This window comes from Eriocheir sinensis, chromosome 63 (assembly GCF_024679095.1).
Source record: "Eriocheir sinensis breed Jianghai 21 chromosome 63, ASM2467909v1, whole genome shotgun sequence".
Taxonomy (NCBI): Eukaryota; Metazoa; Arthropoda; class Malacostraca; order Decapoda; family Varunidae; genus Eriocheir; species Eriocheir sinensis.
The window spans coordinates 4095114-4119698 of NC_066571.1; the positions used below are offsets into that span (position 1 = coordinate 4095114).

The window sequence follows — 24585 nt, forward strand, 5'->3', positions numbered from 1 at the left end:
GTAAACAAGAAGAGAGAAGAGGGATAGAGAGGACAGAAAGAACAGATAAAGAGGGAACACAAGAGAGAGAGAGAGAGAGAGAGAGTAAACAAGAAGAGAGAAGAGGGATAGAGAGGACAGAGAGAACAGATAGAGGGAACGCAACAGAGAGAAGCAATAAGAGAGAGAGAGAGAGAGAGAGAGAGAGAGAGAGAGAGAGAGAGAGAGAGAGAGAGAAGAACAGATAGAAGAGAGAGAGAAGAGAGAGAGAGAGAGTAAACAGAGAGAGAGAGAGAGAGAGAGAGAGAGAGAGAGAGAGAGAGAGAGAGAGAGAGAGAGAGAGAGAGTAAACAAGAAGAGAGAAGAGGACTGAGAGAGAGAGAGAGAGAGAGAGAGAGAGAGAGAGAGAGAGAGAGAGAGAGAGAGAGAGAGAGAGAGAGAGAGAGAGAGAGACGCCTGGCGGTCACACGGGGAACCAAACTCCTCAGGCAGTGTCAGAACAGGGCAAGGGAAGGGAGTGATGTCGCCTCCTCTGCCTTCCCCTTGAGTTTGTGGCTCGCTGGCGGCTCCCCGTGATCAAGATGCCAGTCAAACGCTACCGCAGGGACCAGAGCGAAGTGTCCTGCTGCCTCAAATACGTCATCTTCGGCTTCAACGTCATCTTTTGGGTGAGAGAAAGCTTCTGTTTACATCCAGGGTGAAGGGCCGACTGGGGACGAGGGACTTTAATTTTGACATTTTTTCTCGTTTTCTGTCCCGTTTATTCTCTGAGGGCTTGTGTGGGGTTATAAGTGGGTTGTCTTGGGTGATATGGGTGCTCTATGGGGGAATGGGTGATGGGTGTAGGGAGAAATGCAGAACAAAGACATCCCGTCCCTCTTCAATCTCCCCCTTCCCCTTCAGTCTCCCCCTTCCCCTTCAGCCTCCCTCTTCCGCCTCCCCCTCCCGCTTTTTTTTTTTTTTTTTTTTTGCTCCCCGCTGCAGACGAAATACGGGAATCTGATCCAGCGCACAGTTCCGGATACCGTTTTGGCGGGGAGCGTGAAGGAGTGACGGGAAGAGTGTGAGGGAGGATGCTGTGAAGGGTTATTGCTGTAGGAGTGAAGGGAATGAGTCAAGCTGTCAACCCACGCATGTTGACCTCCCGACTCGTAGGCCTTGGCGGGGCTGTCAAGTGTGGGAGGCTGGCACCGGTTTGACGTGGAAGGAACTTACTGGACTTGCTCTGATTTACTTACTAGGAATGACCTCGAGTATAAGCATAACTGTTCCCTATTATCATGGGGTTGGTTGTGTATGTTTGCCCAGTCTTCAAAGTTTGAAGTAGTAAGTAAGTAAACTTGTAGAGAACTTACTTTACCTTACTTAGTGGGAAAAAAAATTGTTTGCTCCTGTATTAACACCTTTCTTCCCTATTATCATGGGTTGGTTGTGTCTGTCTGCCCATTCTTCAAAGTTTGTTCATAAAGGTTTAACATGGAAGGAACTTATTTGACTTACTTTATTTACATAGTGGAAATGACCTCGGCTTCTCCCATTTAAGATTGTTTGTTCCTTGTTACCATGGCTGACTGTGTATGTCTGCCCAAGCTTCAAAGTTTGTCTATAAATGTTTAATGTAAAGGGAACTTACTCAACTCGACTTATTTTACATGGTGGAAATTACCTCAGCCTCTCCTTGTATAAGCAAGATTTGTTCTTTCCTTTTATCATGGGTTGGTTGTGTATCTGTCCCTGCTTCTTGTCTTCAAAGGTCATGGTAGGAAGGTCATGGGGGAACTTATTCACTTTACTTTGTGGAAATGACCTCAGCTTCTTGTATTAACATGATTGTTCCCTATTATCATGGGTTGCTTGGGTGTATATCTTCCCATGCTTCTTGTCTGCAAAGGTCATAGTAAGAAGGTCGTGGAGGAATTTGCTTTACTTACTTTACATAGTAGAAACAACCTTAGCTCTCCCTGTATAAGCATGATGATTCTTCCTTTTTATCATGGGTCGGTTGTCTACAAAGGTCATGGGTGAAAGGTTGTGGAGGAATTTGCTTCACTTACTTACTGGAAATGACCTCAGCCTCTCCCTTTGTAAGCATGATGGTTGTTCCCTATCATCATGGGTTGGTTGTGTCTGTGTCTGCCATGTTTCTTGTCTAAAAAGATCATGCTTGAAGGTGTTTGTTTTCTTTGTGATTGCTTTCCTGTTTGTTTGTGAGCATGTGTGGAGGGAGGAAGTGTTTCAGTACATGCATATACAGCATTTCCTCCCTCATAAAGAACATATTTATTCTGCTTGTCATTTCCTATAAAGAATATATTTATTCCACTTGTCATTTCCTATAAAGAACATTACCTCTCCAATTTAAACACCACCAATTATCTACTAAACACCTGCTGTTGTTGCATTGTACAAGTATACAGCAAAGAAACAGGTAATTCACGTTTTATTATGTTAATGAGAGAGCTTGCCATGTTAACTAATCAGTGAACATATTTATAGCCCGACCTCTCTCTCAAAATGTAAGTTCAATATTTTTTTGAATATATAATTATATTCACAAATCAGGTCCAAAAAATGTTGAATGCACATTTTGGGAAAGAGACCAATTGGAAGAGTCAGTCATTCATCCTGTTATACATCATCATCATCGTTTAACATCCATTTATTTCCTATGGTGGGGTTGGATGGGATATGAGCCTCCTCCACTGTTGCCGGTCCATAGCCATTTCTTCCGTGATGTTCAGCCTCCTCATATCTTCCTCCACCACCCTTCTCCACATCTTCCTTGGCTTGCCTGGTGGTCTTCTGCCCTCTACCTCAAAGTCTAGTGCTCGTCTCAGGATGTGTTCTCCTCTTCTCTTCCTTCCTCCTCCCCTTCCACCCTTCCATAAGCTCTTCCTCCTCTCTATCCACCCTTCCATATTCTCTTTCTCCTCCCCTTCCACCCTTGCTATTCTCTTCCTCCTCCCCTTCCTTCCACCCTTCCATATTTTCTTCTTCCTCTCCTTCCACTCTTCCTTCCATCCTGTCATACAACCTAATCAACAATCACCTACATCATTAACCTCATTTAAGATGGGTAATTATCTTCACAAATTAATCTGAAGTGGTTAAGGATGTAGGTGGTTGCTGATAAGGTTGTATGACTGGATGAATGACCAAGAATAATCAAAGTAGGACAGGATATATAGATGATAAGGGGAAAGTTGAATGAATGGGGTTTCCAAGACTTGAACTTTTTTTTATTTTCATTCATCAAAGCTGGGACATGCAGGACAGATTCTCAAGCATTTTTTTTCTCCATTAACCCAGTAGTAGTGACGGGCCAAATTTGTGGCTTTACCATGTACCAGCGACAGGCCAGATTTGTGCCATGATATAACCCCCCCAAAAAAATAGATGATACATAAACTGATCACAAATGCTTTGATATATATTATGAAATGGTTTGTGTGAGGGGTGATTTTTTCTCATTTTTCTCGCTTGGAGGGACTATTAAGAAACATGATCCCCACTGCTACCGGGTTAAACAGTTAAGGATTGTTATGGAAGGCCAGCTGTAGTTAAGTGGGACTACTTAATCCTTACTAGCTGTGGCAGAAAAGTCCATCACTAAAGCCTGTACTGACATTTTTTTTTTTCTTCTTTTTCTTTTTTTCTTTTTTTACAACATAGGAGATGGCTCAATGGCAACAAAAAGAGTGTAGAAAAAAAAAGCCCGCTTCTCACTGTCCCTGTTCTGTTTGGCTTTCCACTCATTCATTACCTATTCTATTCATCTTGACCATCGTCCCTTACATATTCTCCTCCTATTGTCCTTCTACCCTCGCATAATCTTTTCTCTTCTGTTCATCTTGCCCTTCCCTTCCATATTCTCTTCCTCCCCTTCCACCCTTCCATAAGCTCTTCTTCCTCTCTATCCACCCTTCCACAAGCTCTTCCTCTTCTCTATCCATCCTTCCATATTCTCTTTCTCCACCCCTTCCACCCTTGCTATTCTATTCCTCCTCCCCTTCCTTCCACCTTTCCATATTTTCTTCTTCCTCTCCTTCCACCCTTCCATATTCTCTTCCTCCTCCTCTTCCACCCTTCTGTGTTCTTTTATTCCCCTTCCATCCTTCCATATTTTCCTCCTCCTCTTCCACCCTTCCATATTCCCTTCCTCCTCCCTCTTCCCTCTTCCATACCTTCTTCCTCCTCCCCTTCCATATTCTCTTCCTCCTCCCCTTCCTCCTTTCCATATTCTGTTTCGTGTCCTTCAACCTTTCCTTATTAGTATGTTCCTCTTGTCCTTTAACTTTCATTTTGTGTCGGGAGGGAGGGGGGTCCTGCTACACTCATTAGATTCATTATATTCCTGCACACACTTATTTATTTATTTTACTTTTCATTCTCTCCAAGCTAACAAGTCATCTCTGTGTGCTATGGCGCCTTATAACCACAACAGTTGCCCCAAACAATCAGTCAATTTTAGTTCACTTTGTTTTATGTCTGTTTTACATGTCTATTCTTTACCCCATGCCTAATCTTTTAACCCAGTAGCAGCAGGGATTATGTTTCTTAATGGTCCCTCTAAACGAGAAAAATGAGAAAAAATCATCACTCACACAAAGCATAGCAAAATATTATGTCAAAGCATTTGTGATCAGTTTATGTGTCATCTATTTTGGCGGGGTTATATCATGGCACAAATTTGGCCCGTCGCTGCTGCACGGTAAAGCCACAAATTTGGCCCGTCGCTGCTGCCGGGTTAAATGCTCATAGCTCCTGCTCTCTGTCCTGTTCACTCCACATACAGTTCTTAGTTGGGTTGTCTTCACTGCTTAGGTCCTCTGTTCATGAGTGTCTTGAAACATACCTTATACCTATGTTCACACACCCATGCTGGCACACTCATACTCTTGTGATGCTGTATTTTTCTCTTTTCCTCTTTCATTGTCCTTCAACACGTGACATGGCTCACAGATGTAGGTCACAACTTTCCATTTCTTACACTTTTCCTTCTATGCTTGCTTAGTCATTCACATCCCACACACCACCTCTTCCCGTAAGCTTCCATTCTGGTCGGGTCCTTACAGTCAAACACATACTTGCTCCCTTGCTTTCATGGATAAGTTCCCTCACATCTTACATAATTCAGCTTAATCACACACCAATCCTTCCTGTAAGCTTCCATTCTGGTCGGGTCCTTACAGTCAAACACATACTTGCTTCCTTGCTTTCATGGATAAGTTCCCTCACATCTTACATAATTCAGCTTAATCACACACACCCTCTTCCCGTAAGCTTCCATTCTGGTCGTGTCCTTACGGCCAAACACATACTTGCTTCCTTGCTTTCATGAATAAGTTCCCTCACAGCTTACATCATTCAGCTTAGTCATATACAGCCTCTAGCAGTTGGGTCCTTTCATCCAAAAATATCACTCTTTGTGTCTTATTTCTGTCCTTAGTCGCGTTCCAACTTTTTCATCTTGATGCTATAGTTAGAATCTCATTTGCCAACTTTTGTTTATCTTCTTTGTTTTCTGCCAACCAAAATAAATATGTTTCAAAAGAAGTTAACACATTTTTACACTAATCACATTCCAACTTCTTTATGTTGATTGTATAATTGAACTCATTTGCCAACTTTTGTGTTTTGCTAGTTTTTTGTTAAGTCAGGTGACGTCCAAAATTTGAAGGGTATTATACGGTATATCCTTGTTGGTATTCAGCTTGAGTAATGCATGCAGTTTCAAGGCAACACATTGATTACTTGCAGAATGATGAAACTGCTAAATATAGGAATAGGAAAACAAAAAATAACCACATTTCCATTCTATCATTCCTGTGTGTTGGTATTTGGCTTGTGTAATGTGTACAGATTTTTAGACAATACATACGTAGATTACTAGCAGAATAATAAAACAGTTATGGAGGGTAAGAGGAAGACAAAGGATAAACTGTGATGGATGAGAGAGAGAGAGAGAGAGAGAGAGAGAGAGAGAGAGAGAGAGAGAGAGAGAGAGAGAGAGAGAGAGAGAGAGAGAGAGAGAGAGAGTAAGCAAGCAGAGAGAAGAGGGATAGAGAGGACAGAAAGAACAGATAAAAAAGAGGGAACACAAGAGAGAGAGAGAGAGAGAGAGAGAGAGAGAGAGAGAGAGAGAGAGAGAGAGAGAGAGAGAGAGAGAGAGAGAGAGAGAGAGAGAGAGAGAGAGAGAGAGAGAGAGAGAGAGAGAGAGAGAGAGAGACAGAGAGAGAGGAAAAAAAAACAAACAAAAGAGAGAGAGAGAGAGAGAGAGAGAGAGAGAGAGAGAGAGAGAGAGAGAGAGAGAGAGAGAGAGAGAGAGAGAGAGAGAGAGAGAGAGAGAGATGATAATGGTATTGGTATTTGTGTTTGTGTCAGACCAAAACAGAGAGGAAGAAAATAAGAAAGAAAAAGGAAATGAAGAGAATGAAAGATAAAACAAGCAAGATAACTGTCACTACTATCATCGTCATCACCATCATCAGAGAGAGAGAGAGAGAGAAGGAAGAGACACAGATGAGTGCAGACAAGGGACAAAGAGGTACTTCCCACCCCCTCCTTCCCTTCCTTCCTCCCCGACGCCTACTACTTCCTGGGCTGGGGCTTTGTTGTCCATTGTTCTCCCCACACACCGTTAGCTGCTCCTGTTGGCCACACATCACTCGGATTGTTTTCCTCTCCTGTAATTACCGAGGCTGGGATGTTTTTTTTTTTTTTTTTTTTTTTTTTTTTTTTAGGGGTGGAGTGGATGGCAGGTTGTATTATTGTTTTATGACCGTTGGTTGTTTTAATGGCGTATTGTCTTGTGCGGCGATGGACTCTTTTTAGTTTGGGTTTGTTTATCTCCTTTTGTTGTGATGCTGTGTTTTCAGTTGAATGTCTTTTTATTTTTTTTCATTTTTCTCAAGGAGTTTTGTGGAATGTCTCTCTTGTCAAATATATGCAGACCATGACTCAGCTGAATTCTGAGTTCTTTCTAGTGTGACAGGAAGAGATTGACAGTAAAAAGATGCTAAGTTGATGAAATATCCTAGAAATTCTCTACCTTGGAGTAGCAAGATATTTTTTTATACTGATTTATGTCATTTACATCAATTATTATTGCCACTCTGTTCCTAAATTTGCATGTGGTCTCAAATAATGTCCGTTGCTTTTAGATTTATAAATTTATTTGCTGGAGTTTTTGTGTTTTGACCTCATCAAAATCAAGGACATACATTATTACTTTAGATTTATGCAAGATTTCCATTGTTATTATTATGTGTGGAATATTTATGTGTGATGATATTACTCTTTCCACAAAGTATACTATCTACATATGTGCCAAACCCACCATTTAGCACACACCACCAAGCCTCCCACCATTTTACACACCACCAAACCTTCCTTCCAACCCTCCACTCACATACCACTAAACCTTCCACCTGTCCACACATGCACATGCCATCAAACTTTCCACCAATTTACACACACACACACACACACACACACACACACACACACTTTACTTTTCCTATATTTCACAACTGGGTAAATACACACACACACACACACACACACACACACACCATCAAACCTTCCACCAGTCCTTCCTCCAGTTCACACACGTCACCAAGCCTTCCTCCCTCCCCCTCCACGCCCACACTCTCTCCCTCCCCCTCTCAAGGTGAAATGAGCCACACCTAGGCATACATCACAAAATCACAAAGTATTGAGGAGGGAGTTTGTCTTTAGTGCAATATTCTTTTTTATATATGCACATTCCTTTGAACTATCTCACTTCCATTTTCCTGGTTGACTTACTAGACCAATGCAGCATTTTCTGGTGTTTGTTTGCTTGTTCTTAGTTTTCGTGTTTTGTAAATGAATGTCCCGACTACTGATAGTAAATATTGAGATTTTGGTTTGTGATGATAGATATTGTGAGCTGCTATAGTTGCCATTTAGCACAATATGGTAGCCTGGAGGGAAGGAAAGTAACCACGGAGATGAAAATAAAAGTGCAGTCATTCAGTTGACAGATGAACAATAGGCAGTGTAAACTTTCACTGGCTCCAAAACCACAGCAAATAATTATCTGGCCACAAGGGAGGAATGGGAGGCTGAACGCAAGGCTGTATCTCTTTGCCTGTGCTATGTAACTCTGTATAAAGAGTTCACATTAGTTTTGTATCTGGTATTCTATTCTTTCTGAGCGCTCCTTCCCGGGGGGTTTGACAGCATTCGGCACTGGAGAGGCTGAGGCAATGGACAGAATTCACTTTAGTTTTGTATCTAGTATTCTATTCTTTCTGAGCGCTCCTTCTCGGGGGGTTTGACAGCATTTAGCACTGGAGAGGCTGAGGCAATGAACAGAAATAGTTGGTATTTATCATCGACCATCTAACCTCATAATAGATAATGGGAAAACCTGACATTAAACAGATGATGATGATGATTCTTTTCAGGGGAAAGCTACCACAAAGAAGTCCATATTTGAGTCTCCATTCACACAGGCCCTGGCTCATAGTAACCCAGGTTCCTTGTTTCTTTCTTCATTTACTCCTTTAATCTCTCCTACCCCTCTCAAACCTCATGCAATTTGACAGTAACCCCATCCCTGTTATCCTCCCAATCCCCCTCCATTTTGCCAGTAACCCCATAATCCTTGCTTCTTTCTTCATTAACTTCTTTAACCTGTCCTAATCCCCTCAAACCCTCTTCTTTTTTGCCATTAACCCCATCCATGTTTCATCTTCATCCTTTCAACTCTCTCCAATCTGACAGTAACCCCATATTCCTTAGTCCATATTATTAAACGTATTGGTGTCTCAGTTCCTCTGTTTGAAACGCCTCTCGTGGAAGTTGCTGAGATTTTCATGGACTTTTTTGTGATCCTAGTGACAGTTTTACACAGTTTCTGCTCCCTAAAAGGAAGAATCACCCATGAAAACCCGGTTAATCTTCTCTGTGGCCTTGGAAAATAGTTGTAGTGGAAGCCTGATATGTTTAAAAGTATGGACCCTTGTTCCTCTCTTCTTTTACTCCTTTAACACATATCTTGCGGCTGGCAGCAACCCCGCCGCCACGATGTTGCGATGATTTGAATATGAATATCTCCAGTTTTCCGGTAGCCACCGGACAGAGAAGAGGTGGGTGTTATGCTTGTGGCTTGTAGAGTGTAATTGCACCTGGCAGAAAGCCTGACCCACATAGGGCAGGCTGCAACGATATAATGTTTTATGAATCTTGCGTCCTGACCCATTTTGGGGCAGGCCATCAAGATGACTTTTCTGTGCATATATATGAATACAAGTTACTGTATATGATCTGTTATTACAATTGTTCTACTGATTGCCTTACAATACATTAAATTAACCAATTCTACTTGCATTTTTTTCTGGTAATGGAACCCATCAATTTGTCTACCACGAAGAAAGCGAAGATTGTCATTCCAGAATATGGCTCTGGTGATTAAGTTTCTTGTGGTGAATCCTACAATCCATCTTCAGATTATGACTCCTCATTGAACGAAGGATGGAAAATTGCAGCAAAAAGAGCAAAGAAAGTGTCAACCTTTTGTGTTGGCTGTGAGGGAGTCCATTCATGTGCCTGGATTGCTTCACTGTGAAACATCATGGCTAATATCCTGCAAAGGGAGAACAATGAACTCAAAATGTGGGAATGCACATCTTTTGTTTATTCATTATGTGTTCCAAGCCAATGATAATTATTTGTTGTGAACAGGAATTTTTTTTTTTTTTTTTTTTTTTTTTTTTTTTTTTTCTCCCATTGTGGAAATGAAATGTTTTTTTTCTGATATTTATACTCTACGATGGATAATTATAGGGGATATTTGAGGAAAATGTAATTTTCAACCACTCAAGTTAAAAAATAAAACATGTAATTTACCATATTTCATAATAGTCTCAATTCAAGGTAAAACTGAAATGGTTTAATGGTCAATAAACAATATTCTTTTTACTGATTACACTTGCCAACAACAAATTTATCGTCTAAGTATTTTTAGCTGATTTAGGACAATTTTGATGTGCTGAATCCCAGTGACGTAGTTAGGCCTGGGCTTTCGGGGCCATTGCCCCGAATGTTTTATGAATAGCCCCGGATTGGAATGAGTTTTTAAGAAAACCCGCAGCCAGGCCAATAAAAAACATTGATTCTTGTTAAGCTGTAAGTACTAGAAATTAGATTTCATAGATCTCATATGGAGATCATACGGTTTGTTCCCGTCCAGTTCACGTTCCTGTCACGTATTCACGGACACTCGCCAGTCGCAAGATCGAACTTCGCTAATATAAAAAAGAAGTCAAAGGCATAACAGTAATAGAAGCTTTTTATACGTCTTTAACCCTGTATTAAATAAACTTGCAGCCACAGGAACTGATGACATGGCAGGAGTAAAAACCAGCATCTAAGTTTATAAAATGTAGTAATAGAGTAGTAGACTGCATGAGATGAAACCTGACTGGCTACCTTATTTACTGTCGTGATATGATTACCTAGGCTAGGACAACGGGATAATTAATACGTCTATTACACGGCTAAAGGCTCAAAGTTGTGTTTTTTTTTTTTTTTGTTTTTTTTAGGTGAGTAGAGCAAAAAAATAAATCGATCATTCCGTTGCTGCTGGAGGGTAAACAGTTATTTTTTCTTCAGACTTAAGCTGTGGCTACCATCAATATTAATATTATTTACAAAGTAAATTGCCTAATATTTCTATTGAATATAAAGGGTATTATATTGAACATGTTGGCGGTCTAATTTTCAGACACGGACAATTTTTTCCCAGGCAAAAAACAAAAAAGTTAAGTGTAAGAGTGCTGAGTTGTAGTTTTCAATCTCCTTAGTAACAGAATAAGTTTAATAAAAAAATAGATAAATTTGTGAAAAATCGTAGTTTCTGGATAATTACTTGATGTTCACTTACTCAGATGTTCCTTATTTTACTATAGTACATTGTAAAAACGGCCAATTGCTTTTCCTCAGTTTTTAGTGCCTTGTTCTCTGCAGTAAAGGGACCTGAAAGAATAAAATTTAATTTGTAGTTGTCTGTACAATACATTTACATGCAGGATACATCACTCTTAAGTGTTTGAATGTGTTTATGCTTTGCCATAGTTTGATAATGACCTTGGAAGTTTTATTGTAACACACTTGCCATATTTTCAGTGTTACTGCTAAATACAATAACACATAAATTGGCCCTAATGTATGTGAGAAAGGTCTCAGAATCACCCTAAAAATTCCGCACTTCTCTCACCTCCAACCACACAGCATTTTGGGCTGGGCTGAGCCCCCATTGTTTCAGGGTCCTAAATACACCCATGCTGAATCCAAGAATCACATTGGTTTTGCTCAATCAGGTCAACTTTTTTTATCTATCGCCACATGATGGGTTTTTTTACGGTTTTTTTTTTTTTCGTACGGGTATTTTCTATTTATATGAGGCAAAATTCTTTCTTATTTCTTTAAATAAACGAATTCTGAAAATGCACCAATATATGACTAACTGGTATTTTTTGTATTTTGTTGGGACAACAGTCTGGGTTCACCAAGTACCTGTGCTTTCTGTGCATGTGGGATAGTAGGGACAAAGCTCAGCATTACACGAAGAAGGACTGGCCTGTACAGGAGGAATTGGTGCATTGCAGAGCAAGGAACGTCATAAACAACCCTCTGGTGGACAGAGACAGGCTACTCTTCTCAGCGCTGTACATCAAGCTCAGCTTGATCAAACAGTTCACCAAAGCTCTGGACAAGGATGGTGGCTGCTTCACTTACTTGTGCCACACTTTTCCAGGATTGACCATGGAGGAGAAGTTGGAAGCTGGCATCTTTGACGGTCCTCAACTCCGTCAGATCATCAGAGATCCAGAGTTTGAAAACTCAATGAACGAAGTGGAACTGGAAGCGTGGAAGGCTTTTGTTCTTGTCGTGAAGAACTTTATTGGCAACAAGAAGGCCAGGAACTATGCAGAACTTGTCACCAATATGCTGACTGCTTTCATAAATCTCGGATGCAACATGAGCATCAAAATGCATTACGCATTCTCACATATGACATATGGACCGGCTTCCTGAGAATCTGGGATCAATGAGCAACGAGCAGGGGGAGAGATTCCATCAGGACATGAAAGAGATGGAGACCAGGTATCAGGGACGCTGGGATGCAGTCATGATGCTGATTACTGGTGGCTCTGAAGAGAGACATCCCTACCGCTGAGCATTCTAGGAGTTCGAAGAAACGAAAGTTCATGCCCTGAATTTTGAACAAGGATGACCTAATATCCAATTTACATGTACTTACCTTTATCAATGTCTACTATTCAATGTACTCTTATCAATTTTTGTAAAATTTGATTAATTAATTGTGTTAGAAAACAATTTCTTTTTATCTTAACAACCTATTTCAGATGAAAATGTAATCGATTTAGTTATAATATCGGATTTTTAAAAAATCGACTTAGCACAAAAACCTGACCTGATTGTGAGAAGCAGGTGTCATTTTCGGATTCAGCGGTGCAAATTTGTCCTCAATCAGTTGAAAAAACTTCGACAACTTACAAACTTTTTGGGGTAACCCAGTGTTATTTTTCTTTAATGCCTTATCCATAGAAAGAGAATCATTAATACAAAAAAAATATTAATATGTGCATCCTATATTAGATAATTAGGAGGATAGTAATTAGCATCAAAATGACCACCGGTGAGTCCGGCCGCCACAGGGAAATAAACCACCTGACCCACCAGTGGGTCTGATCACATGGTATGTGTTCATCTGTCCTAATTCTCTCTAACTCCCTCCATTCTAATAGTAACCCCATATTTGTTTCAGCCTCTTACACCCCGTCTAATCTGCCAGTCACCCCATCTTTGTTTCTTCTTCACCCTCTCAACCCCCGTCCAGTCAGCCAGTACAAAGAGTCCATGGGTCGTGTTCTTAAACATTCTGGCGCCCAGGCACACATATTTGACAGGGCTTTCGTAGGAGATTTTGGCATTTCCAGGGGTAGTTTTATGATTCTAATGGTAGTCTGACCCTTCTTCTGCACCAGCAACCTAAAATAACACTCATTAGAATGCGATTGATCTCCTTTTTGGCCTTTGGGAATAGTACATGTGAGTGGCAGAAGTATCTAAGGGTACCAATCAGCGTTGCCAAATTGTCGTACACTGAATATTGCATTTATCATTTTTAGGCTTCAAGACTGTCGTAACCACACAAATAACGATAGAAAATTAAAGTTAGCATTAAAACTTAAGTATTGATGGTTTTAGTTATTTTTTGCTAGAGTTATCTGTCAGAAACTACGAAAATATGATGAGTACAATAATTTGGCAATGCTGGTACCAACCCACATCTCTTACCCTTTCAGTTGATGGGGCTGAGCATCTTGGCCATCGGTGTTTGGGCCTGGACCGAGAAGGACACATTCAACAACCTGAGCCGCCTCACCAACATCGCCCTTGACCCGGCATTTGTCCTCATTGTCACAGGTACGCTGACAAGCAATACACGACCCCAGAACCGTAGAATAGGAGAGGTTAGCTATTTTGATGAGAGCTGCCACATTGTTACCTAATGAGCCACATGAAATTCCAATTGATACTGATACTTTTTTTTTTTTTTTGTGTGTGTGTGTGTGTGTGTGTGTGTGTGTGTGTGTGTGTGTATTTACCTAGTTGTGAAATACAGGAAAAGAGCTGTGTGTATGTAATGTGTATGTATGTGTGTGTGTGTGTGGACTCTAGGTTTTGTCAGGATCACAGAGAAGCACTTAGGGCACAAAATAGCACCATCGTATCATCATCAATTAGAATTTCACTCATCTCTTTTGGTAGCAATGTGGTGCCTGTGATGAAATTGGCCAGACTCTCGTATTCAGTGGCTCTGTACCACCCCTAAAATTATCACAAACTTTGAAAACACTAAAATATTCATTGAGAGAATATGGCGCCACTATAAACACTTGCCTGCGCTATGACGGGCTGGGGCCAAACACCATCCAGGCCCCTCAAGCAAGCCTACTGGCGCTATAGGCGTAAACGTTAAAAAAAAAAATAGAATTGTCAGTAAACTCATTAATGCTTCATTCTTATTTCACTTAACTAATTTTGCCGAGGTGGGAGGTACTCGTTGTGATCAATTTCCTTGCTCTGGTGTTGTCACGTTTGTCTGTTCTGAGCACCCTCCCTTACTCTGGTGACATAAGACCATAGCAATCACAGCACCGTGACCATACACCCTAACCAGTCCCTTACTCAACAGGCCTGATCACCTTCACCATCGGCTTCACTGGCTGCGTGGGAGCCCTGAGGGAGAACACCTGCCTGCTTGCCTGTGTGAGTATAGCTGCCAGCCTTCATTGCCTCTAATTTAGACACACAAGCAATGGATCTCGAGCGGGGAGGCGGTGGCTGAACGGATAGCGAGACCGCCCCGTGTTCAGGAGGACGCGAGTTCAATCCCCGACCGGTGCCACCAAGCTGGGATTTTTCAGCCACCGCCGAGTGGCTTAAAACTACCTACATGCTGTCCAGAAGACCACCTATCAACCTGGACTCTAGATTCTAGGATTAAAGATGAGCTCCGGGAGGGCAGCATGAACCAATGCAAGATGGCGCCACTATAAACACTCGCCTGCGCCAGAACGGGCTGGGCCGACCATCAGGACCCCCCACTGGGAAAAGCTTGACGACCCATCAGCCCTCACCGGGAAGCCTTGGACCACGACCATCAGGCCCCACCAGGAAGCAGCCGTGGACCGACCATCAGGCCCCACCGGGAAGAAGCCTACCGGTGCAATAGGCCAAAAACGTTAAAAAAGAATATAAAAAAAAAAAACAGGATATTAGTTAGTGTTTCCATGTTGAAAATTTACTCGTGCAGCTTCTCCTGTTGTGTCCACTCCAAATATAAACTAGTTATTTAAGTGTGTATTCTGTCTAACTACTATATGTGTGGAGTTATTGAAGCTGAGAGAGAGAGAGAGAGAGAGAGAGAGAGAGAGAGAGTGTGAATCAGTGTGTTGATGTCCTCCATCCTTGCCTCCCACAGTATGCCATCTTCCTTGCCATCCTTCTGCTGCTGGAGATGACAGCCGGCATCCTTGGCTTCATCTTCAAGGACTGGGTGAGTGAATTTGTTTGGGGGAAGTATTTATTTGTAACTTGAGTTTTTCACATGGAACTGTTTTATAGCCAATACTTCTGTTCATAAAAAAATTAACAGTAAATGAGCAGTTTGAATACAGAGCCTTATCTAAGAGAGCCATCCCTTACAGATCAAGTCACAGGCCACCAGTGGGTTCCAGGCTTTCATAGTGCACTACCGGGACGACCCAGACCAACAAAACCTCATTGACTGGATACAGGAGAAATGGGTGAGTTGGCGAGACAGCACATCCTTACTTGGTTGATTTGTGCATGGTGACTGTTGCATACCCTAGTTGTCTGGCTGGTAATGAAACCTCTTGTGTAGTATTGACACTTTTCTTAGCATCATCATCATCTTCAGCAATTACTATAGTCTGTTCACTTAACCCAGTAGCAGCGGGGATCATGTTTCTTAATGGTCCCTCCAAGCGAGAAAAATGAGAAAAAATCACCCCTCACTCAAACCATTTCATAATATATATAAAAGCATTTGTGATCAGATTATGTATCATCTATATTGGGGGATTTATATCATGGCACAAATTTGGCCCGTCATTGCTACACGGTAAAGCCTCAGATTTGGCCGTCACTGCTACCGGGTTAAGTCTGACCCAAGCTGACAACATAAACCTAAGCGTGTTCGTAAGCACAGTGCAGATTAGCAGAAAGTGTTGCGTGAGATACTGAACACAAACAGAGGTTAAAGAAAACTTGAAGCCATAGCAGTAGCCAATCAGCACTCAGCTTGCAAATACTCTTAGGTTTGTGTTGTCAGCTTGGGTTGGACTTAAGTGAACAGACTATAGTTCACTGCTGGAGAGTAGCCATTCCCAAGCTTTTCCATCTCTCTCTATGTGATGTTAGTGTGCTTCATCCAACTCCAGCAAATGCTCTTATTGCATCTCTCCTGGGTCCATATTCTTAAATGTATCAGGCTCCCATTATGGCTATTTCCTGAGGCCACAGAGAAAATTAACTAGTTATTCATGGTTGATTTTCAAATTCAGGGTGCAGAAGTCATGTAACACTATCACTGGGGTCACAAAACAGTCCATGAAGATCCCAGTAACTTCTACGAGAGGCTTTTCAAACAGGTGAACTGAAGTGCCGATATGTCAAGAATACGGGCTCAGGCCTTTTGTCTGCCCTGTCTTCTACAATTTCTGGGTTGCCATTCTGATACTTTTGCTGACCATCTGTCATCCATTATACTATGTATGATATGACCTGCCAAAGTCCATTTATTATTCTCAATAGTCATTAAAACATTTTCATCCTTTATGCCTCATTAGCACTAAAGAATGTTACTTCCTTGACAGTAAGTGAAACATACAGTTTATGACCGTTATTCCATGTGTTTGTTTGCTTTCCTATACAAGACTTATTATTTTGTAAGGTTCATTGTTTCACTTTAACAATATTTTGCTTATTTTCTAGTCTACATAGTTATTGAAAGTGAGATTGGGATTCTTGAAGATACAGTCTCCCACTGCAATCATGTCAGTATTTTAAATAGTGAAGTAACGATAGCTTGGCATGAGATTCTGAGAAGGAAAAAAACATATGTTGATGCCAGAACACAAGTTTAGTAATTCTTCAGCCTGACCCTCACCTGTACCAATCCTCCTCATAACACTTGGTGAAGCATTAACCATTGTATTATTTGACCAGTAATTTTCTCCTGTTCTGTGCAGCTGGAGTGCTGTGGAATTGAGGGCCCCAAGGACTGGGACCGCAATGTGTATTTCAACTGCTCATCAGAGGTAGTGGGGTCCCGGGAGGCCTGTGGAGTCCCGTTCTCATGCTGCAAACAGAAAGCAAATGTGAGTGAATGGCTGCTTCAAAGGAATGTTTATCCATCTGTTGATATATCTGAAATACTTTTGAGAGGTGATTATTGTGTGTAGAACTTCCATATTATCTATCTGTTTGTAATCTAAAATGCAGGATTACTATTAATTTAATGTACTTGTGTGTTTACTGTCTTGGCTGTCTCAGTAGATAATTCTGTTACAAGATTTACATAATACAGGTGACCCTTGATTTCAAATGAGATAGGTATGAAAGGAATCAGTTTTATATTGATTTTGTGCTAAATTGAGGTGTTATTTCAATTTGATTTATTGATTTGGGACTGAAGAGAAACACTTCTTTGTGAAGGTATATATTTATATCCATACATACATGTGAAAAGTTAGCAAACTCCATTATGGACATAAAAAAATGAGGGATTGTTGAAACATGGATTCTCTGAGGAAGAGAAGCTGCTACACAATACTCTGTAGTTGACACTATACCAGAGAGTTGCCAACCATTATGACTGTCCATAGTCCTTAACGCTTCCAATTCCACCATAATTAACAAAATATTTAATTCATGGTTTTGTTAACTATAATGCTCTTGTTCTCTGATTATTGAACATGAATAGGTCTGCTTACATGTAACCCCTAAAGGATGGGGCTGGTGGGCAAAATCATTGGCCTAAAGATGGGCATGTTTTGACATTTTCCCAGAAATAGCTCATCTTCCATTATCAGTTTCTCAGTCTGCTTGGATCTGTACGGTTGCTTTAATTTTAATAGAATTCCACTTATCCAATGCAGTCAATCAACACCATGTTACCCTTGCCTTCAAGCAGTCAGGGTCCAGGAGAAACTTAGTCACTGTTCATTAGAGCCAATGAGCAGCACATTGCTCCTGCCCTAAGCTAGTGAGGAGTCAGCAGGCACTCAGTCATCCAGGAGCTGAGGCAGCCAATCAGTGGCTGGGAGGGAGGCTGTCTCACCTGTCACAGTCGTGTTGGTGTCACTCCACATGTTATTGTGTTCATTTTGCATCTTCAATACTTGTTTTTCAGTCTTTTGCATAACTGATTTGCCTCACTGCCACAATGAATGTTTTTGTTCTAATATGCTCCTAATTTGATTTGTGCTAAATAGATGAACATCATGTGTGGAAAATGTGCCCCAAACTCAGCTCTTGTACTGTATAAAGATTTATAAATAGAATTGTTACCAAGGGTACACTTCACACTTATTATTTGGCTCCTTGAACCTCCCACAGCTATGATGTCACAGTTGGCTGTATGTAAAACTAGATGAGTTTCAGCCAGTGTTGCAATAAGCAAGATTTTTACTCCTTCATTCCCAACAGGAAATCATCAAGAACAAACAGTGTGGTTATGACGTCAGAAAAACCGACTATGTAAGTATGGGATTGCTTTTTAGTTGAGCCAATATTTTGAGCTTGAGTCAGTGTTTTGCTAAAGTTTTTATACCTTCATTTTATTTTTTTGTCAGATTGCATTTTTGTTGTGCATAATTTAAACTCACACTTAAAAAGATATCAGTCATAAATACAACAATTTTTTTATAAGAAAATGTTCATTTAACATTGCTTTATTTTCTTCTTGAGCCATTTATATTCCTCAGTTGACAAACATTAGAGTTAGAAGGATATTAGTGAATTTTAATTTGATAGAATGGCTTTTAGTGATGTATATTTTGTGCCAGCTTTGTAGTGTTATTTGGTTTAGATTTGCTTGGTTATGGTGCAGCAGACAGAGCTGACACAGACCTCCTAACACCTTCTTCTCAGCTCTAACCTTTCTACACAAATACCTCCCCTCCACTATATACAAATCTTTGAGTGAAAAAATCTATGTCTATTTATCTATAGATAGATAGATGGGTATTCATTCATTCACTGATGCATTAAGGCACAAACATTGTAGCTGACTTTGGGTGTTCTTGGCCAGCATAAAATATAACAAACAATAAAATGGTTAGTGGATTTTTCTGCCAGAACATTGATATGGAAATGTAAGATTTATTTGCCTGACACTTTCTTATAATTGTCACCTTACGCTAAAATATTTAAAAAAATGTACTTTTGGTTCCATGAATATTATGTTTACGATATACGGCTTCTTATTAGGCCATTTGCTCTCATGACATCATAGAACTGCTGCAATGAAGTGTTAATGTGTACCTTTAAATACTGTTTAAAGTATCATAGGGGTTGATGATTAACCTGTAAAATGTCTTTGCATTATAAGTAAGTTCTCTCATATTTGCTGGCACGTAATGTCAATGAATGAATAGTAGAAAGGGTTAGATAAAGGCTGAGTATTAACCCGGTAGCAGCGACGGGCCAAATTTGTGGCTGTACCGTGGAGCAGTGACGGGCCAAATTTGTGCCATGATATAAACCTCCCAAAATAGATGATACATAATCTGATCACAAATGTTTTGATATATATCATGAAATGGTTCGTGTAAGGGGTGATTTTTTCTCATTTTTCTCGCTTGGAGGGACCATTAAGAAACATGTTCCCTGCTGCTACCAGGTTAAAGCATCACTCTACTTCATTTGGTTCTGTATCATGGTGTTAACTTAGCGGTGAGGGACATTACTGGGATGGATAACACATGAACGTCACACAGACTCACACCAAGGGTACTCACCAAGCCTTTTGTTTCCCCTTACTCCTGCACACACATCACTGACCTCTCCCTTTACTTGTTTCCCTACACTGAGGTACAGTTTTTGGCATTAATATTTGCTGGATTTGCTTGTACATTATATAATCCATTTGTAACATGTGTGGAGTACAAGAGGTGATGGGACTTGTGGGGATTGTTCACAGCATGGTGACAGCTCGCTGGTTATATACGACCGAGGGTGTCTTCGGGCAGGGGAAGACTGGATAGAAAGAAACCTGGTGCCTGTTGCAGGAGTGGCAGTGGGGGTGGCTGTGCTGCAGGTAGGCTGGCAGCATTGGTGGTGGTGCTGACAACTAATCCTTACTCTCCCTTCTACTCAGAATGGCTGCCCATGCAGTCTCTCATAACCTTAGCTCTGCATGATTGTCCTGAATGCCTGCTCGGTTGCACGTTGGTTTTCATGGTTTTAGATGCACATGGTAGCGGATGTACCTTAGCATTATGGTGTTTTGTTACAGGTGATGAAAGATTTTTACTCCCTGTCTGTGGAGGGGATTGCCTGTGGAAAAGTTACCACCTCCATGGAGGGGTGAGGGTGGAGCATGCATGGTGTTCACTGTCAAGATAATGGTAGTGTGCATGAATACTCTTTTTTCCCAATGTTGCACAGGTTAGCACGGAGGTATTGATGAACCACTCTGTGCACACACTGAAGCATGCTGTGTTATGGAGCCACGTGCTGTCTGTATTCAGTAACCCGCACTTTGTATGTTGATTTTTTAGTAGTTAGCCTCACACTAGACAAGCTAGGAAAAGGCTGCTTGGCAAAAGTAGTTCATCTGCCTGGCCATAGCCTGAGGTGGATGTTTTGTGAAAATTTTACTAAAGATAATCCTGTATTTATAATTTCAAAAGACAAAAATCAGAAAAGCAGTAAAATCCAGTATATCCAAGTGTAGTGGAGTCTGCTACATAATCTTTAATATGGTTTACCCATGTTTGTATTGGTGTATTGGCATGGCATGTTGACCATCCATCATTCAACTCAAAGCTCCATCCACATGTGATGCAGAGAATGTATGGTTGTCAGGCAGCATCCTACGCCCTCTGTCTTGTCATAACACCAAACATCTCTAGCATACATGCTGCTTCCACACCCTAAATGTAGCTAACCTGCATGAGAGGGCCCAGAGTAGTGCTAGAGGGCATTGATTGCTGTGTTGTGACTTGTGCACCCCTTCTGCCACAGCGGCTGGATTCATCACATATTTACGATAAAGGCTGCTTACAAGCGGGCGAAGAGTGGCTAGAGCGAAACCTACTCTTTGTGGCAGGGGTGGCCGTGGGCGTTGCCTTCCTCCAGGTGAGTGCCGGGGTCCCGGGCAGCGGGCCGGGGCTTCCCCAGCATCAAGTTAGGTAATTGCTTGTTGACTGCCTAGAGGAGGATGTAAAACCACAGGTGTTTTACTACTTTGTTGTTTCAGGTGATTTTTAGTAGCTTATAATTTGAAGTTCTCAAGTATATATAATTCATAATATTTGAAATAAAAGCTATGATGCCAAAATTCAAAAGAATTAAAAATGTTAAATGAAAATTTATTCAGAATCCTACACTTATTTTGATCTTAATCTTAAAATTAAATTTCAGCATCACATTACATGTAAAAATATGTATGAAAAATGTAGATCAGTTACACCTGAATTCTGATGAGTAATATTTAATTTTAAGCAAAGCATTTATTTTAAATTCTATACATTCCTTAACCCTCATTTTTGTGTAGAATCAGATGGAAGGTAGATGTAGGACTTGAAAGTTGTGTCAGTGAATCAGCCAAGGACTGTTATGAAAGCATTTCATATTGTATTATCTTCAAGGAACACTTCCTTTTAATACAGTAACCATTTATGTATCTGAACTAATTGGGCCGGCAGTGGGTTGGATACATTATGTGTCTAGAGGCGCAAGGTACTGAGTTGCCTGGCTGACAGAGGTTGTTATTCCCAAACCATTGTGCCCTGCCCTGCCCTGCTCAGGCTACAGTATATTACACTTGTGAGACGAAATGTAAGTTCCTTAACTTTAACCCAGTAGCCGCAGGGATTATGTTTCCTAAAGGCCCCTCAAAGCGAATTAATGAGAAAAAATCATCACTCATGCAAACCATTTCATAATATATATCAGCGCATTTGTGATCAGTTTATGTATCCTCTCTTTTGGGGGTTTATATCAATGCAAAAATTTGGCCTGTCGCTGGTACACGGTAAAGCCACAAATTTGGCCCATCACTGCTACCGGGTTAATGAAGGTACTGATTGTAAAAACACAAATATTGATAAACTAAAAAATCTGCACTAATGTAATGCAATTGATAACAAACCCATCACTGCAGAGGCAGCGGATAAACAAACATGGCTGGCACTCACCTATAAAAATTATTCAAAGCCATTTGATATCATCACTACCAGATGCAGGACATATGACTCGCTGGTAAAATCAGAGAAGAGAATAGTGCGAGAGAATCCTTTAGGTAACCATCATCATGAGACAGGAAAAGGGCGCTAAGCGGCTCCACAGCTTGGAGATCCATTACTCACTTATATAAACTTTTTTCTTCTTACTTTTTATACACGTTTTTTGTAATTTCTCAGAGGCGACATTATTTTAATACAAAAGTATCATAGTGACAGATGGATCAGGGGAGCAGGTTTCAGGAAGGACATTGGGTTGTTTACGCCCCAAGTATGGAAGTGAGACTGGCTGCCTGTGGAGAGCCTAAAGGGAGGGACTGTCTGTCACTCCTCATTAGCTGATAAAAATTAATAAAAAATTATGGATTCAGAGACTGGCACAGAACATATTTCACCACTACACCCATACCCATAGAATTGGTGGAGTCGACACGGCCCGCTAATCCCATTCATTGAGGTGAAGCCGCCGAACTGTCAATTTTAGGGCCGGGAGATGAGGGATACACGGGTGAGAGCAGCCTGGCCGAGCCCATTAAGGGGGAGCCTGACCTGACGACACCTGACAAGTGGCAGGTGTCCACAACCTTGCGGCCCTAAAAATGACAGTTCAGCGGATTCACTTATACTTGCTCCCATTCCCACACCACACCCCCACCTTGCTCCCCACACACACCTCCACACCCCCACCTTGCTCCCACACACACCTCCACACCCCCACCTTGCTCCCACACACACCTCCACACCCCCACCTTGCTCCCACACACACCTCCACACCCCCACCTTGCTCCCACACACACCCCCACCTTGCTCCCACACACACCTCCACACCCCCACCTTGCTCCCACACACACCTCCACACCCCCACCTTGCTCCCACACACACCTCCACACCCCCACCTTGCTCCCACACACACCTCCACACCCCCACCTTGCTCCCACACACACCTCCACACCCCCACCTTGCTCCCACACACACCTCCACACCCCCACCTTGCTCCCACACACCTCCCTCCACACACCCCACCTTGCCCCACACACACCTCCACACCCCACCGTGCTCCCACACACACCTCCACACACCCACCTTGCTCCCACACACACCCACACCTTGCTCCCACACACACCTCCACACCCCCACCTTGCTCCCACACACACCTCCACACCCCCACCTTGCTCCCACACACACCTCCACACCTTGCTCCCCACCTTGCTCCCCCTCCACACCCCCACCTTGCTCCCACACACACCACAGCCCCACCTTGCTCCCACACACACCTCCACAGCCCCAGCTTGCGCCCACACACACCACAGCCCCCACCTTGCTCCCACACACACCACAGCCCCACCTTGCTCCCACACACCTCCACACCCGCACGTTGCTACCACACACACCACAGCCCCACCTTGCTCCCACACACACCTCCACAGCCCCACCTTGCTCCCACACACACCACAGCCCCACCTTGCTCCCACACACACCTCCACAGCCCCACCTTGCTCCCACACACACCACAGCCCAACCTACCTCACCCACACACCACCACACCCCCACCTTGCTCCCACACACCCCACACCTCCACACCCCACCTTGCTCCCACACACACCTCCCACCTTGCTCCCCACACACCTCCACACCCCCACCTTGCTCCCACACACACCTCCACACCCCCACCTTGCTCCCACACACACCTCCACACCCCCACCTTGCTCCCACACACACCTCCACACCCCCACCTTGCTCCCACACACACCACAGCCCCACCTTGCTCCCACACACACCTCCACACCCCCACCTTGCTCCAACACACACTTACACAATACTCCCACTGCTATGCACACCACCACACCACTGTTTTGCTATTAAGCACATATATGGACACCCGTACCCTGCTGCTAGCTGAGTGTGGTGGGATGTGGAAGACTGTTGGTGTGTAGCAGTGTGTTGGGGGTGTGGTTGTGTGTAAAGTAACATATTTCAGGAAAAGAGAAACACCTTATTAATAGGAGGGATTCAAATTAAAAAAAAATTATGAAAATCCTGGGACGGAGGCACCAATCAACCACTTAGGTATACATGTATTTCAATGTTAAGTAAATATCATTTTCACTATCAGGGGAATTTTTCATGCACTAATGCGACATTACTGGCAAGATCTTAGTGTTTGTATATACGATTATTTTTATTTATTCATTATTGTTGGTTTTTACTGTAAAGGAGGCAGCTCAAGGCCACATACACAAATTATTTTTTTCTTACTACTTTCCTCGGTCATCAAGTATTACATTATTATCACTTTTATATACCTAGAATAACATGGATTTTTTCTAGTTCATTGTACTCATACAGATTCACTAGAAATTTGTGGACTGGATTTCCTCCCCATTACACTAAACTAACAATTTGTACATAACAGTCCACTAAGTGGTGTCTGTTGCCTTAGATCACTTATTTTCCATTACTCCTTAGGCTTAAGTGCTTAACTTTTCATGGTCATAACATCTTACCTTGCTACTGTCTGCTTGACTCGTTG

General features: G+C 42.0%; 1 protein-coding gene and 1 long non-coding RNA gene across 11 annotated transcripts in view; one reads left to right on the forward strand and one right to left on the reverse strand.

Annotated features, from left to right (window-relative positions):
- The first annotated feature begins 444 nt into the window (after window positions 1–444).
- The window catches only part of LOC126986872 (tetraspanin-17-like), a 28644-nt gene continuing 4503 nt past the window's right edge, over window positions 445–24585 (forward strand). The window contains exons 1-10 of one of the 4 annotated variants that reach the window (XM_050843339.1): window positions 502–647; window positions 9039–9116; window positions 13362–13482; window positions 14255–14328; window positions 15044–15118; window positions 15270–15368; window positions 16836–16964; window positions 18295–18345; window positions 19790–19906; window positions 20836–20949. In XM_050843339.1, the coding sequence (XP_050699296.1) occupies window positions 13365–13482; window positions 14255–14328; window positions 15044–15118; window positions 15270–15368; window positions 16836–16964; window positions 18295–18345; window positions 19790–19906; window positions 20836–20949 (777 nt within the window). In that variant the 5' untranslated portion in view covers window positions 502–647; window positions 9039–9116; window positions 13362–13364. Of the gene's footprint in view, window positions 648–9038; window positions 9117–13361; window positions 13483–14254; window positions 14329–15043; window positions 15119–15269; window positions 15369–16835; window positions 16965–18294; window positions 18346–19789; window positions 19907–20835; window positions 20950–24585 lie in introns of all 4 variants that reach the window. The other 3 variants (XM_050843338.1, XM_050843341.1, XM_050843342.1) reach the window with 3 other exon arrangements.
- LOC126986873 (uncharacterized) lies at window positions 22722–24580 on the reverse strand. Of its 7 annotated transcripts, none has more exons than XR_007740008.1 (5): window positions 23865–24580; window positions 23682–23774; window positions 23162–23240; window positions 22859–23044; window positions 22728–22804 (listed from the first exon to the last, which is right to left on the reverse strand). It is a non-coding gene; the product is annotated as an uncharacterized LOC126986873 (long non-coding RNA). The 7 variants fall into 7 exon arrangements; XR_007740012.1 differs by having other exon boundaries at window positions 23682–23726; window positions 23817–24580; XR_007740007.1 differs by having other exon boundaries at window positions 23682–23757; window positions 23817–24580.